At 44.0% G+C, this 12,570-nt stretch overlaps 1 protein-coding gene across 3 annotated transcripts in view; it reads left to right on the top strand.

The window, feature by feature from the left end:
* The window catches only part of LOC126481625 (ETS-like protein pointed), an 808,396-nt gene that overhangs the window by 642,289 nt on the left and 153,537 nt on the right, over positions 1 to 12,570 (top strand). For all 3 annotated transcript variants that reach the window (XM_050105514.1, XM_050105515.1, XM_050105516.1), the window contains one exon: positions 3,479 to 3,595. In XM_050105514.1, coding sequence (XP_049961471.1) covers positions 3,479 to 3,595 — 117 coding nt within the window. The remainder of the gene's footprint in view (positions 1 to 3,478; positions 3,596 to 12,570) is intronic.

The following is a 12,570-nucleotide window of genomic DNA, read 5'->3' as shown; positions in this document are numbered from 1 at the left end:
CCTTAGGTTACTTAGGTTTAAGTATTTCTAAGTTCTAGGGGGCTGATGACCTCAGATGTTAAGTCCCATAGTGCTCAGAGCCATTTGAACCATTTTATATAGTCCAGACAAATAGTGTGCTTCAGAAAAGACATCTGAATACTTAGCTTGATATTAGATAAAAAATATCTCCCTTTTTCGTATTATTGTCAGTCTCCATTTTATACCCTATCTACTTCCGCCTTTTTTGCTACCCGAATAGCAAAACTGGTGTATTACTTTGTGTCTCATCGAATCCAATTTCCTCAGCATCACCTGAGATTTGATTCAACTCCATTCAATTACCGTACTCTTAATTTTGGTCCTGTTCACTTTATAGTCTGTTTTCATAGTTACCAGCAATGGATTCTTGTATCTAAAGGACTTCACTGTTGTTAGGCTACTGGGCCACAGAGATGTATCTTCATCGTATCTTGTCATTCTACTAATGAGTGAGCAGCACGCAAACACCACGCTGGTCGCTGCAGGATTCACTTATCCTCGCGTGACACTTAATTGCCGTCGAGGTTGCCCACAATAACCAGCACTCACGTATAGCGTGCGGCAGAGGGCGAGCCACAGGTGGCCAGGAGAGCGAGCAAGCGGGCAAGGGGAATTTGTTTGCTGCCGAAACGTAGCGCGGGCGCCTCCTGTGTCACCGGCAATTACCCGCTGTCGCTGCCAGGATTATCCGGCGCCGCGGCCATAAAAATGCGTCTTTACTAGGCGGGTGCCAGGGGCGCGCCCCCCGTCAGCCGTGGGAAGGGAGCGGGCAGGGCCACTGGTTGGCAGGCGCCCGCCCTCCCCGCCCAAAATGCCCCGTCCGCGTGGGAAGTTTGGGCAGACGCCGGCGGTTGGCAGCGCTGGCTCGTCCAGCCAGTCGCCGCTGCCGCCGCCATGTTGCGTCCTTGGTCGAAAGCAATTTGGCTGCGCAGCGGAGCGCAACCGGCAGTCTGCCGCCCACGAATGCTAGAAACAACGGCGGGCACGCATCATCCTGCGACTTAGCCAGACAATCCTCCTTACGCACTCCATCTCAAAACTGTGCTCAGACAAAATGTCTTACGCTAAGGGACAACATATAGCTCGGTTTGTCCCATTACGCACTTATATGGGGTGAAATACACGGAGACAACCCCAAATTTACATCCCTGTACATCGCTTATGTTGGTAGTTTCATGTGAAGGCAGTAGACGTCACTGATAGATCACCAACATTTTCTTCTGCATTTGGGTGGAAAAATATTTTTCTCGAGAAATTTTTTGTGTAGTATCTTTCTAAATATGCAGAGCATATGACGTGCAGTGGCCGAAGAAAACGAAAAAATAGTTATCCTACTCCCAAAGTTCAAAGTATTTCTGGTTCCAATTGTATAAGCCAATAGAACGACATTTCATGTCGCTTCAGTGGGCTATTACAGAACATTACATGTAGAATATCCTCTTTACTTCGCCCACCGTTCGTATCTTGCTATGCAAATAGTAAAACTTATCTACTGCTTTTTAGATTCCATTTCCTAATCGAATTCCTCTCTAAGTCACCTGCTGTAATTAGACTACACTCCATTGCCCTTGATTTGCTTCTTTCGGTTTTCTTCTTATAAGCTGTTTTCAAAAAATTATCCAATCTGTTCTTTTGCAGTCTCTGACAAAATAATAATGTCAACGGGAAACCTGAAACATGCTACTTCTTGTCCCTCAATTCTCTTTCCAAGTTTTGCATTGGTTTCCTTTAATGTTTGCTAAAAGTACCGTCTCCTTAATCCGTGGTATTAATATATAAATCCCGCTCTTAATTGCTGTTTACAAAGCTACAAACTGCATGTAGCCAAGAGATTTTAAATCTAAATTATTTCCCCTATGATACCAAGACGATTTGTTTCTCAAGGTTGCAGTTCGAGTTACTCCATTTATTCTAATATTCGCTGTTTCATGTGGCTTTCGTAGCTGCGTGTAAGTTTTCATCAATTTCAGTGCTGCTTGATGCTGAGATTGCGACGGATGTCCTCCATTCTCTGAGAGTAACCTACTATGCCCTGTTATGGCCATGGAGTTGATTTGCGAGGAAACCCAGTAAGAACTGTCTATATCTTGTGCTGAATTCTATAGTGGAACCGCTGTTTATTATTTTAAGACATTCATATTTCGATCATTCGTTTACAATCTGATGGGAATCAAGCATTGTCAATTTCAGCCAACTTTTCAACTGTTGTAACACTTCACTAGTTTGCTTCGTATCAACTTGGTTCGGTTGTTTATCTGTTTCGCTGTTTTTGAGTTGAGAAATACGTTTTTTCAATATTCTAGGTGTGTTCCAAACGCAACACTGAATATGTTTATCTAGCGACTATTTTCCTTCTAAAAACATTCTAAGATTGTTACTTCACGTCGTTCTTTTCAGTCTGGGAATTTCGACTTCTTACCTTTCGTAATTTGCGCTGCTTTGTGTGTAATTCTATCATTCTAGTTGTATGGACCTTTGAAGAGTTTTGTTGTGTGGTCGTTCTTGCTGGAAGCGATGGCAGTAGTATTCTAAACGACATCCTCATCGGTATGTGAGGCGTAAACTGTGACAAAGCGTAGCTCGCGATGAGTAATGTGTACACCCGTGCGGGCTCATTTGCTGCATAAAGTATTACCTTAGGATGACACTGCAAGCGTTTGCATTATTCAGTTGCTTTCTTCCACGATGAAAATATTACATGGCCTTATATTGAGCGTGCAGTACTTGGTAAACATTCTCTTTCAGATATTGAGTGTCTCATAATTTCCGGGTAAACGCAATATAATGCTCTATATTTGTATAAATATTAGACAACTCTGCGGGAAATGAGTGTAGGCTCACAACATCTGGGCAATTCTTATACGTGGACTTCCACTAGTACGTTTGGTGTTGCTTGCTGAACTTATCGACGAGACTTCTTCGTTAACTAGCCTTCGACTTAAAAATGCTCTTGGCAGTCGTTAATATTAGACTCTTCAGACAGACGCATATTTCCGTATTTCACGTTTGTGTGTACTGTAAATGCCTTTGTATAGTTTTGAAGGAAGTACTTCATATGAGATCTTTGTTAATAATATTTATTATGCCTGCTTTGTAGAGGCGTCTTTGAGACCTATCGCAATCTGTCATTATTAAAAGTTATCTCATTAGTTTTAGACATAAAGTCCACACTGGAAGGACCAAAACATGTACTGATTCATGTAAATGACATACATTCCGAATGGAAAATATAAATGACTAAGGCAAACTGATATTGACTATAGCAAATAATTGAGTCTGGCGTTTCCTTTCAGCCATATCTGGTAAGTTAGGGAATTGTTATAGTATAAGAGTGCCTGTCAGACTCGTCTCCGTTTCTCTGGTGAAGTGAATTCTCAGTTTTGTACGCACAATTGGGATATTCCCAGCGCAGCAGCTCGCCGTGTTACTGACCAGTTGTTTTGTTTGGTTTTTGCAGACATGCCGACTCAAGTGCCCCCCTTGACGCCGGGCACGAACAAGAAGATGACGGAGGCGCTCAAGGCGTCCTTCGCGTCCTGGGAGAAGGAGCAACTGCGCCTCAGCATCGTCAAAGGTAGGCTGCCCGCACAGCGCATGTGCTAGCGCCTGAGTCAGCGGTGGAAGCAGTACGAGACTGGAGCAGCTATAACAATTTGGTTGCCTCCCTACAGCCTTTTGTGGTCCCCGTTGTAATGAACTACTTTGCCTTTTAATTAGGTGGAATTAACCACAGTGTCCGCCAGTTATATATGAAGTGCTGTTCCACTTACAGCCACGTACTCACACAAACCAGCATGACAGTCTCTTATATAAGCGAGTAAACAAAGAGAGGCAATGAATTGCATAGCTGTTCAAAACGAGCATTTCCAGTCCTCTTTGTCTGGACAAAATTTTGTCACATTGCCAGCAGTTCATATCAATTATACACTGGTGAGTTGCTGTATAGTTTTGAAGCTCTTACACGATTAATACTTCAATATTTACCTCAGGAATTGCGAATTACTGTGCACCTAATTTTGGAAAGACATGTCACAGTCACTTAGCTTGTGCTAGAAAAGGTAGAATGCTGATCATATGTCTAGAAGGTGACAGTGGCTTATTGTGGAAAAGTGAATTTCAGGTAGTCATTAATGCTGAAAATTGTTATATCTTGTTCTGTTGTTCAGCTTAAAACGTTAAACCAGTGGGCGCTGTTTATGGTGTTACGCTAATATTCTCCGCTATTCGCATCACAGAGACTTCAGCAGAAAAATATATATCTTTTTCAATCTGATAATCTGCCGATGGCTGGAACAGGAAGGTGCAGTGCATGGATTTGAGTGACTTATCGTCGGTTTTTAGTGCTCCTGGGCCGATTCCCAGTCGGCTCGCAGATTTTTTTCGCTCGGGGACCAGATGTTTGTGTTGTCCTAATCATCATCATCGACATGCAAACTTCCGATGTTGGATCAAATAGAAATATTTGCACCAGGTAGCTGAACAACCCAGGCAGGCACGCCCGGGCAATAACGCTATAAGACCATTTCATTTTTTCTATGTTTTAACTAGAAAGAGACATGGTTCGTCGATATCAAACAACTTTTCTGTTGAATTCAAGAGAACTATGTATCTCGGTGACTCAGCAGTTAAGTGCCAGACTAACAATTCAAAGACCGAAGGAGATGTCACGTCTGGGAGGACAGCGGTTCAAATTGTCCACTGGTCAACCAGGTTAAGGTTTTCCGTGTTCTTCCTTAATTTCGTAAGACAAAAGGACATAACAGAATTCCTTTCTCATCCTTTACATCCGAGTTTTTGACCTCTTTAATGACGCGACGTTAAATCCTAATATTCCTTCCTTCTTTCCTTCAAATGAAACTGTCAGAAGGTTCGAGCCCTAGTCTGGACGAGAATCTGATCTATCGTGTACAGTGTCTTCCACTTTTGACAGTGATTTGTTATTGAATAAAATACTAAGTTGGACCGTGATTCCGGGTCCATGTTAAAAAATAGCTGCCAGCCGCTGTGGTCGGGCGCTTCTAGGCGCTTCAGTCTGGAAGGGCACGACCGCTACGGTCGCAGGTTCGAATCCTGCATAGGTCATGGATGTGTGTGATGTCCTTAGGTTAGTTAGGTTTAAGTAGTTCTAAGTTTTAGGGGACTGATGCCCTCAGATGTTAAGTCCCATATTGCTCAGAGCCATTTTAAAATATAGCTCCTCCTATAACGTGCCGAGCCAGTTAGTTCAAAGGCCAGAGGAAAGCAATACACTGTCTGATCATAAGTATGCGGTCATTAGTTGACATTAATATGGGGTGCGTCCACCCTTCGCTTTTAGGATGGGCTCAACTCTGCCGAAGAAACTTTGGGTGAGGTGTCTGGAATCCTGTGGAGGAATGGTAGCTCACTGCCCAGTGGCGTCACTCTTTCCACCGCTTAAAGCGTCGTTTAGCTTGAGTGTCGCGTTTGAGGAGCTGCTCGACCATTGCGCCCCTACGCGCAGTCATTGTTCTAGTTAGACTGCTCGTAGTAGTTCGCATCTCACCAGGGATCCTTCCGCTAGTTTCATGCGATATTTTACAATCACCCTCCGCAACTTTCGACGCGCCTTGTCCGTTAGTACCTGAAATCTCCCTGATCTTTGCTGAGCTGTCACCAACAGTATACTTGGGCAGCTTTAGGTGGTTTGAAATGTCCGATATGGACTGTTACTCAGGTGATATTCAACGGCTAGTCCACATTCAAAGTCAATGAGCGCTCCTGACTTATCGATTTTGCTGGTGCTTCTTCTCTATTGACAAGACGATATCCCCCCCCCCCGTCCCCTCCTTTTATACTGACTGGTCCGCTTCTCGTGACATCTGGTTGTCAGTTTCTCATTACGTAGGGATGTCTTGATACTTTTGATGAGATACTGTATCTGTCTTACTTCACCCCGTCATCCAATTGCAAAGTAGTTGCCAACACAGAATTTATTTATTTTTTTAAACTTTCGTTATGTATTTTCGAAAATCTGATAACAAATGTGCGATATTCATGTAAATATCACACTCTTTGTCGAAGAAAGTGCGAAGACTTAATTGATAACTGAGGAGAAATTCTGTTGTCACACTTGCGCCCAACTCATAAACGCACGTCAATAGTTTCGAACTCTGCGCCGTTACGTGTAGCTCTCTCTGTGCTACTTCCCTTCATACATTGACTATAATTTAAGCTGTACACTAGTTTAGTTATTCGTCGGTAAACTGTCCTTGACAAGAATTGTGATCCTACAAAAAGCCTTCTTTGTTTACGCTCCGATGTAGATTCCGCCCAGTGATGACCTCCCGCAGCACGGCAGTGTTTTAGGGAAACAGGTGCATAAAGTGGCGGCAGGCGAACGTGCCCTCCTTGCGGCCAGAGCTCGCGTGCGGCAGGCGCCGTGCGCCGGGCCCGTCGCTCAGTCATTGTTGACAGGACAATACGCGGCTCCCCGGCCTCCGGCGAACACAATTACAGGAAGTGCCGCGAGTCAAAGCTGATCCCACTAGACCAGAAACACATCTCGCTGGCGCCACACTTTGCAGCTCCGAGCGGCGGATCCGCTCCGCCAGAGGCGCGACACGCTCTCTGCCGGGCCAGACGTGTGGGTGTTCGGTGGGTCCACACTGGACCAGCCCTGGCGCTTTCGGGTAGAGCTTGCGGTATTCGCTGATCGAGCTGGAAACTAGGGTGTACAAGGCTAGGGCATGTCGGGCAGCTGTTTCCCCCTCCCCTTTTTTCTAACCCTCTGCTTCTAACAGAAAGAAAAGTAGTCTTCACAAACCGAGCTCATGTTCTGCTACACCGCACAGGCAAAAGTCTCATTTCAGTATCATTCCATTCAATTTACCCTCGATGTAGAAAAGCACGGATGCCGTTCTTGTATGTACTGGTTCCTTATAAGAAAAACGGCACCTTGAGACATAGGGTCTTCCGCAAGCCAGTAGATACGGATCTCTATCAGTGAGCGGACAGCTGTTATCATCCAGCACAATCCATTGGTGTCCTCAGTACACTTGCACACAGAGCACGTATGATTGCTGGCAAGAACCGTCTACAGGAAGAACTCTAACATCTCAAGAAAGTTTTTGATAATAATCGTTATCTACATTGAAAAATCCGGAAGGCTTTGTAGTTCATACCAAAGATTAGTATTATACCTCAAGAAGCTGAAGGGGAAAGATTAAAGTCTCTGACATTCGTACCATTCCTAAAACCGCATGAGCTTTTACAGATTTCTCTTTGTCATACGACACGTCTCGAAAAAGTGGATGATATGCAAACTACAGCAAGCAATTGCATGTAAAAAGATGACCAGATTAACCCATAATATGCTTCGTGAAAGAATAATTACAGTGCATTTTAATGACAGATCCAGTTCTACGCGTTCTCTCAAAAATTAATTAATTAATTAAGTAAGTCTACCCCAGGGGTCAGTCCTGGCACCAGTTCTTTTTAATATATAAGCATGAAGCATCACCTAGAACATCAATGAAATTTACTTATGCTGATGATATGACACTGACAACCCAATATCAAAATTGGAGGAAGGAAGGGACGAGCTATCGGGAGACCTAGAAATAATGCACAAATAGTACATGAAATGCTGACTCGAACCTAATCCCCAAAAATCAGAAGTAAGTGCTTTCCATCTTAGTTGGCTCACAAAAGACTTTGTTTACTTTGGCGGAGAAAGTACGGCGCAACACCTGCCTCACTCTGGACAGATCATTGCAGTATAAGCAACATCTGACAAAAAGTACTCTGCAAGTGGTTGAAATGGCTCTGAGCACTATGGCTCTGAGGTCATCAGTCCCCTAGAACTTCGAATTATTTAAACCTCACTAACCTAAGGACAACACACACATCCATGCCGCCGCGCGGGATTAGCCGAGCGGTCTAGGGCGCTGCAGTCGTAGACTGTGCGGCTGGTCCCGGCGGAGGTTCGAGTCCTCCCTCGGGCATGGGTGTGTGTGTGTTTGTCCTTAGGATAATTTAGGTTAGGTAGTGTGTAAGCTTAGGGACTGATGACCTTAGCAGTTAAGTCCCATAAGATTTCACACACATTTGAACATTTTTGAACATCCATGCCCGAGGCAGGATTCGAACCTGCGACCTTAGCAGTCGCGCAGTTCCGGACTGAAGCGCCTAGAACCGCTCGGCCACAACGGCCGGTGACAAAAAGTGCCCAGAATATAAAGACTAGGAATAAAATTCTCAGGAAACTAAATGGAACCTCATGGGGAACAAAGCGCTGCGTTGGCCTTTAACCTACTAAACACTGCGCTCCGGTGTGGTATAGAAGCCGTCATGCCAACAAAGTCGACGTCCGGCTAAACGAAACAATGTGGATAGTAACAGGCACATTGAAATCCATTCCCGTTGCGTGGCTTCCGACCCCAGTCCGTATCGCATCACCTCAACTCCGTAGAACGGCCACGGCTCAAAAGGAGTCATTAAATGTAACCAACCAGGAGATGTACTTTGTGGTGTCACCGCCAGACACCACACTTGCTAGGTGGTAGCCTTTAAATCGGCCGCGGTCCGTTAGTATACGTCGGACCCGCGTGTCGCCACTATCAGTGATTGCAGACCGAGCGCCGCCACACGGCAGGTCTAGAGAGACTTCCTAGCACTCGCCCCAGTTGTACAACCGACTTTGCTAGCGATGGCTCACTGACAAAATACGTTCTCACTTGCCGAGACGATAGTTAGCATAGCCTTCAGCTACGTCATTTGCTACGACCTAGCAAGGCGCCATTATCAGTTACTATTGATATTGTAAATAATGTACAGACAAGAGCTACGTTCAACATTAATAGATTAAAGTTAAGTATTCCACAAGCTACATCCTTTTTTCTAAAGTCTAAATTCCTTGTGCTGTTCCAGACCTCACGCCAGCCTGCGTGAGCTAAAACGCGTGCCTTTCGGCTTCCTCTCATAGTGGGTTGGCTTTCTTGCCAATCCGCAACATACTTTTATCTTTGTTCTTTTACTGCACTTGTTCAGACTAGGTATATTTCATTTCCAAATGTTTACATTTTAATTGTCTTAACAGAGTCTGTTCATTTTAATTGTCATATATTTCATGTAACGTCTATGTTCTTTACGTGCACCTGCTTGGTGCTAGTCATTCTTGTTATGTAATGTTTTGTGTATTGTAATTTATTTATTGTAATTTATTTATTGTAATTTATTTATTGTAATTTATTTATTGTAATTTATTTATTGTAATTTATTTATTGTAATTTATTTATGCTTCTCATAATAAGTATAAAGTTAAGGTCATTTTTCTGCTCGTTAGTTCTGTGAAGTCAGGAGTGTATAAGAGTCCCCGTCGGTACTTCACATACAGCTGAAGATCGCACGTAACATAGACGTTACATCCGCCTGTTACAGCCTGATAACTCTGCCGTGTCTGAGCGCTGTATACAGGCAGGTTGCGAAATATGGACAACGCGAACGTCCAGATTTTAACATCTGTTCCATCCTACTGGGATAGCGTTTTCAGGGCAGGTATTGAAATAAGTTTGGCGAATGATTTAATTAATCTTGATCATGGTTTTGAGCTCGACAGAATTTGGAATCTGACATTGGCAGTAGTAAATTCTCACAGACTACGGACCTGATCCCCCTGTCTGCCAGAATATGTGAAAAACGAGCTGTTACAGAGGGATTACGGTAGCATATATCTCTGCCGTCTCTGTTTTATTTTTCCCACTGTGAGTTGCCCTGTCCACAAATGCAGTTGGCTCGCTGTACTGTTGTATCAGGTAAACGGCAGCGCTTTACCGTCGGTCTGTTCCGACTCGCTCCGAAAATGACTATTGGTCTGCAGCCGAAATGTTAGCAGCAAGCAAAGTTTGGTTACGGCTGAACTCCTACAATTGTATGAATCGATACAGTATCAGTTTGAAGAAAGACTGACTAGTAGCAAGTGTACTTTGAAGCATTTGTCGTGTAATCCCAAAACTATTTCGCTATCCAACGCGAAATTGGGATTGGTGTGTAGCGTACAGGTAGGATCTTGGGGTCCGGCTACGCTCTTCAACCAGCACCTTAAACTGGACGGCGAATGCACAACAGGAATGGAAGTAACACCGTGTGCCGACCAAAAAAGTATAATAGGATCTCTTATAGTCTCGCTGTACATAAACGATTCATCAACCAGTGTCGGTAGCATCATCAGATCGTTCGGCTACCATGCCATTGTCTACGGGGAAGTACCATGCTTGTAATTATACGATCGTAAGGAAATGCAGACATCGGGAAAACGTGACATCTTTTAAATATTTTGAAGTAGCATTAAGAAGTGGGAACGCGAATGGAAGACTTACGACGCGTTGCAGGATTTCTAGGAAAGTGCAGTGAATCTGGTAAGCCAATACGAGTAGAAGTCGCTTGTTGGTTCAAATGGCTCTGAGCACTATGGAACTTAACATCAGAGATCATCAGACCCCTAGAACTTAGAACTACTTAAACCTAACTAACCTAAGGACATCATACACATCCATGCCCGAGGCAGGATTCGAACCTGCGACCGTAGAAGTCGCGCGTTTCCGGACTGGAGCGCCTAGAACCGCTCGGCCGCTCCGACCGGCGAAGTCGCTCGTGCAACCAGTTCAGGAGAACTGTACTAGCGTTTGGAGTCTTCAAGTAGGCATGACAAGAAGACACCGAACGAATTCAGAGCTGCAAACCAGTGTAGCCCAAAACAATGTGTAATAAGAATGTTCGGAGAAGTTAAATGGGGAATCTTAAGAAGAATTCAGAACTGTTAGTTAAATTTAGAGAAGCGGTAGTCAAAGAAAATTGTACAACTGTTAATCTGCAACCTTCGCATATCCTATGTAGGGATAATTATGTCAAAAGAGAGAGAAACGAGACTGCCAGGGAGTGGATTAAAGTGCTTACAGAGGCAGATAGGCAGACATTTTTCCTCGGTCAAAACCGAACGGGTTAGGACAGTAAATCGCAAATACTGGTACAAAGTGCCCTCGGCCATACACTAGGCAGTGGCGTAAGGAGTATTTATGTACATCTCAACCAAGCAACGCGCAAAAGCACTTACCGATGAACTGTAAATCTGTTTCTGCATATTCCAGTAAGCAGAACCCATAAATATCATTTGACAGTGACTGTGTTACGGAGTTTCGGTGACAAACAAAAAGCTGCCCCAATCACGGAATATATATTTTCCCTATACGCGTGCCATTTCTACTCAATACTGCACGTTTTTCTTAAAATGAACCCGTTTCTATTCAAAAAGTTTCTGTAATCGATCCGTTCGCTTTTCTGTTCTCTTTTCCAGAAATTTTCAGTTGTTGTAGAGATGAGTCTTATTATACCTGTACAGCATATATTTTAATGAACTTTGAGTCCTGGACGACCACGTTTTGAACAGGTCGATATTAAACATCTATAATTGAGAGATCATACAGCCTTTTAGAGCACGGTATTTCTAAAAAAAATAATTAGATACTTGCAGTTTAGTCTTGTATCAGTTCGTATTTTATTTTGGAGTATCACTTACCTTCAGTTCTTGCAGCAAAAGGATGACTCCGTAACTTGTGTTTTCCCTACATTTTGTGTGTGTCTAATTGAAGATAGTTTCCTTATTGAAAACGACAGTCTTAAATATTTATTTTCGGAAGTAAAGAAAGCGAAAGACATTTGCGAACCATTTCACCTGAAGGGTTCTGTACGACTTGAGTTGCAATTATTACTGCCAAGCACGTAGTTACAACCTTTGTTACAGTTCTTGAAGTCCCGGTGTAGCACAATGCCCGCTGTTTAACACACCCTACAGTTGCGAGTAATGCATCGTTTCCGGCAATTGGGGGCAGTGCCAAGTGGAATTCCACGCGCTGTCGGGAAAGCTGTCCGACGCCGGACACGGCAGGGTCGGCGTTGATGCGTGGCGCTGCTTTACGGCCCGGCAATGCGGCCCAAAGTAAACTGTGCGTAATCTGCGTTTTACGACCGTTTGTGCATTGAGTAGCTCGCAGCCGCCGTGACTCAGATCAAGTGGCAGGAAGCAGCAGGTCGTTGACCCGACATCCGAGCAGGTAACCTACAACATTTAGAGCGCAGTACCTCTCTCCTAGAACCGAACGAGCCCCCACTGGACACGGGTAGTGTAGGCCGTGACATGAGCTGCAGACTTCCGTATGAGATCTCATAGAAAATTCCAGGTGTTAGACTCGGTGCAGTATGTAATGACAAATACGTTCAGGCTGCCAACGAAAGCCACTGAACTTTGGCCGTGGCTCTGGGTAACATGCGATACCTGTAACGAACGCTGATGCAATGGTCTGGACCCATCATTCCATGCTTAAGATGCCACCGCTGCCTTTAGTTTGATTTAAACTGGTTGCATCCAACGTCGTCAAGACCGCTTCATAGACTGTATCTCCTGCAAAGATCATGTGAAAGAGCGGAAATTCATACACAGAATTTATCTGTAAAGTGCCTCTAAGAATGTAAAAAGAAATTCTTCTTGATTTTAATTAGGATCACAGTTGTGTTAATTATTTTTAAACATGTGAA

Source organism: Schistocerca serialis, chromosome 5, assembly GCF_023864345.2.
Source record: "Schistocerca serialis cubense isolate TAMUIC-IGC-003099 chromosome 5, iqSchSeri2.2, whole genome shotgun sequence".
Taxonomy (NCBI): Eukaryota; Metazoa; Arthropoda; class Insecta; order Orthoptera; family Acrididae; genus Schistocerca; species Schistocerca serialis.
This window is presented reverse-complemented; position numbering and strand designations above follow the sequence as displayed.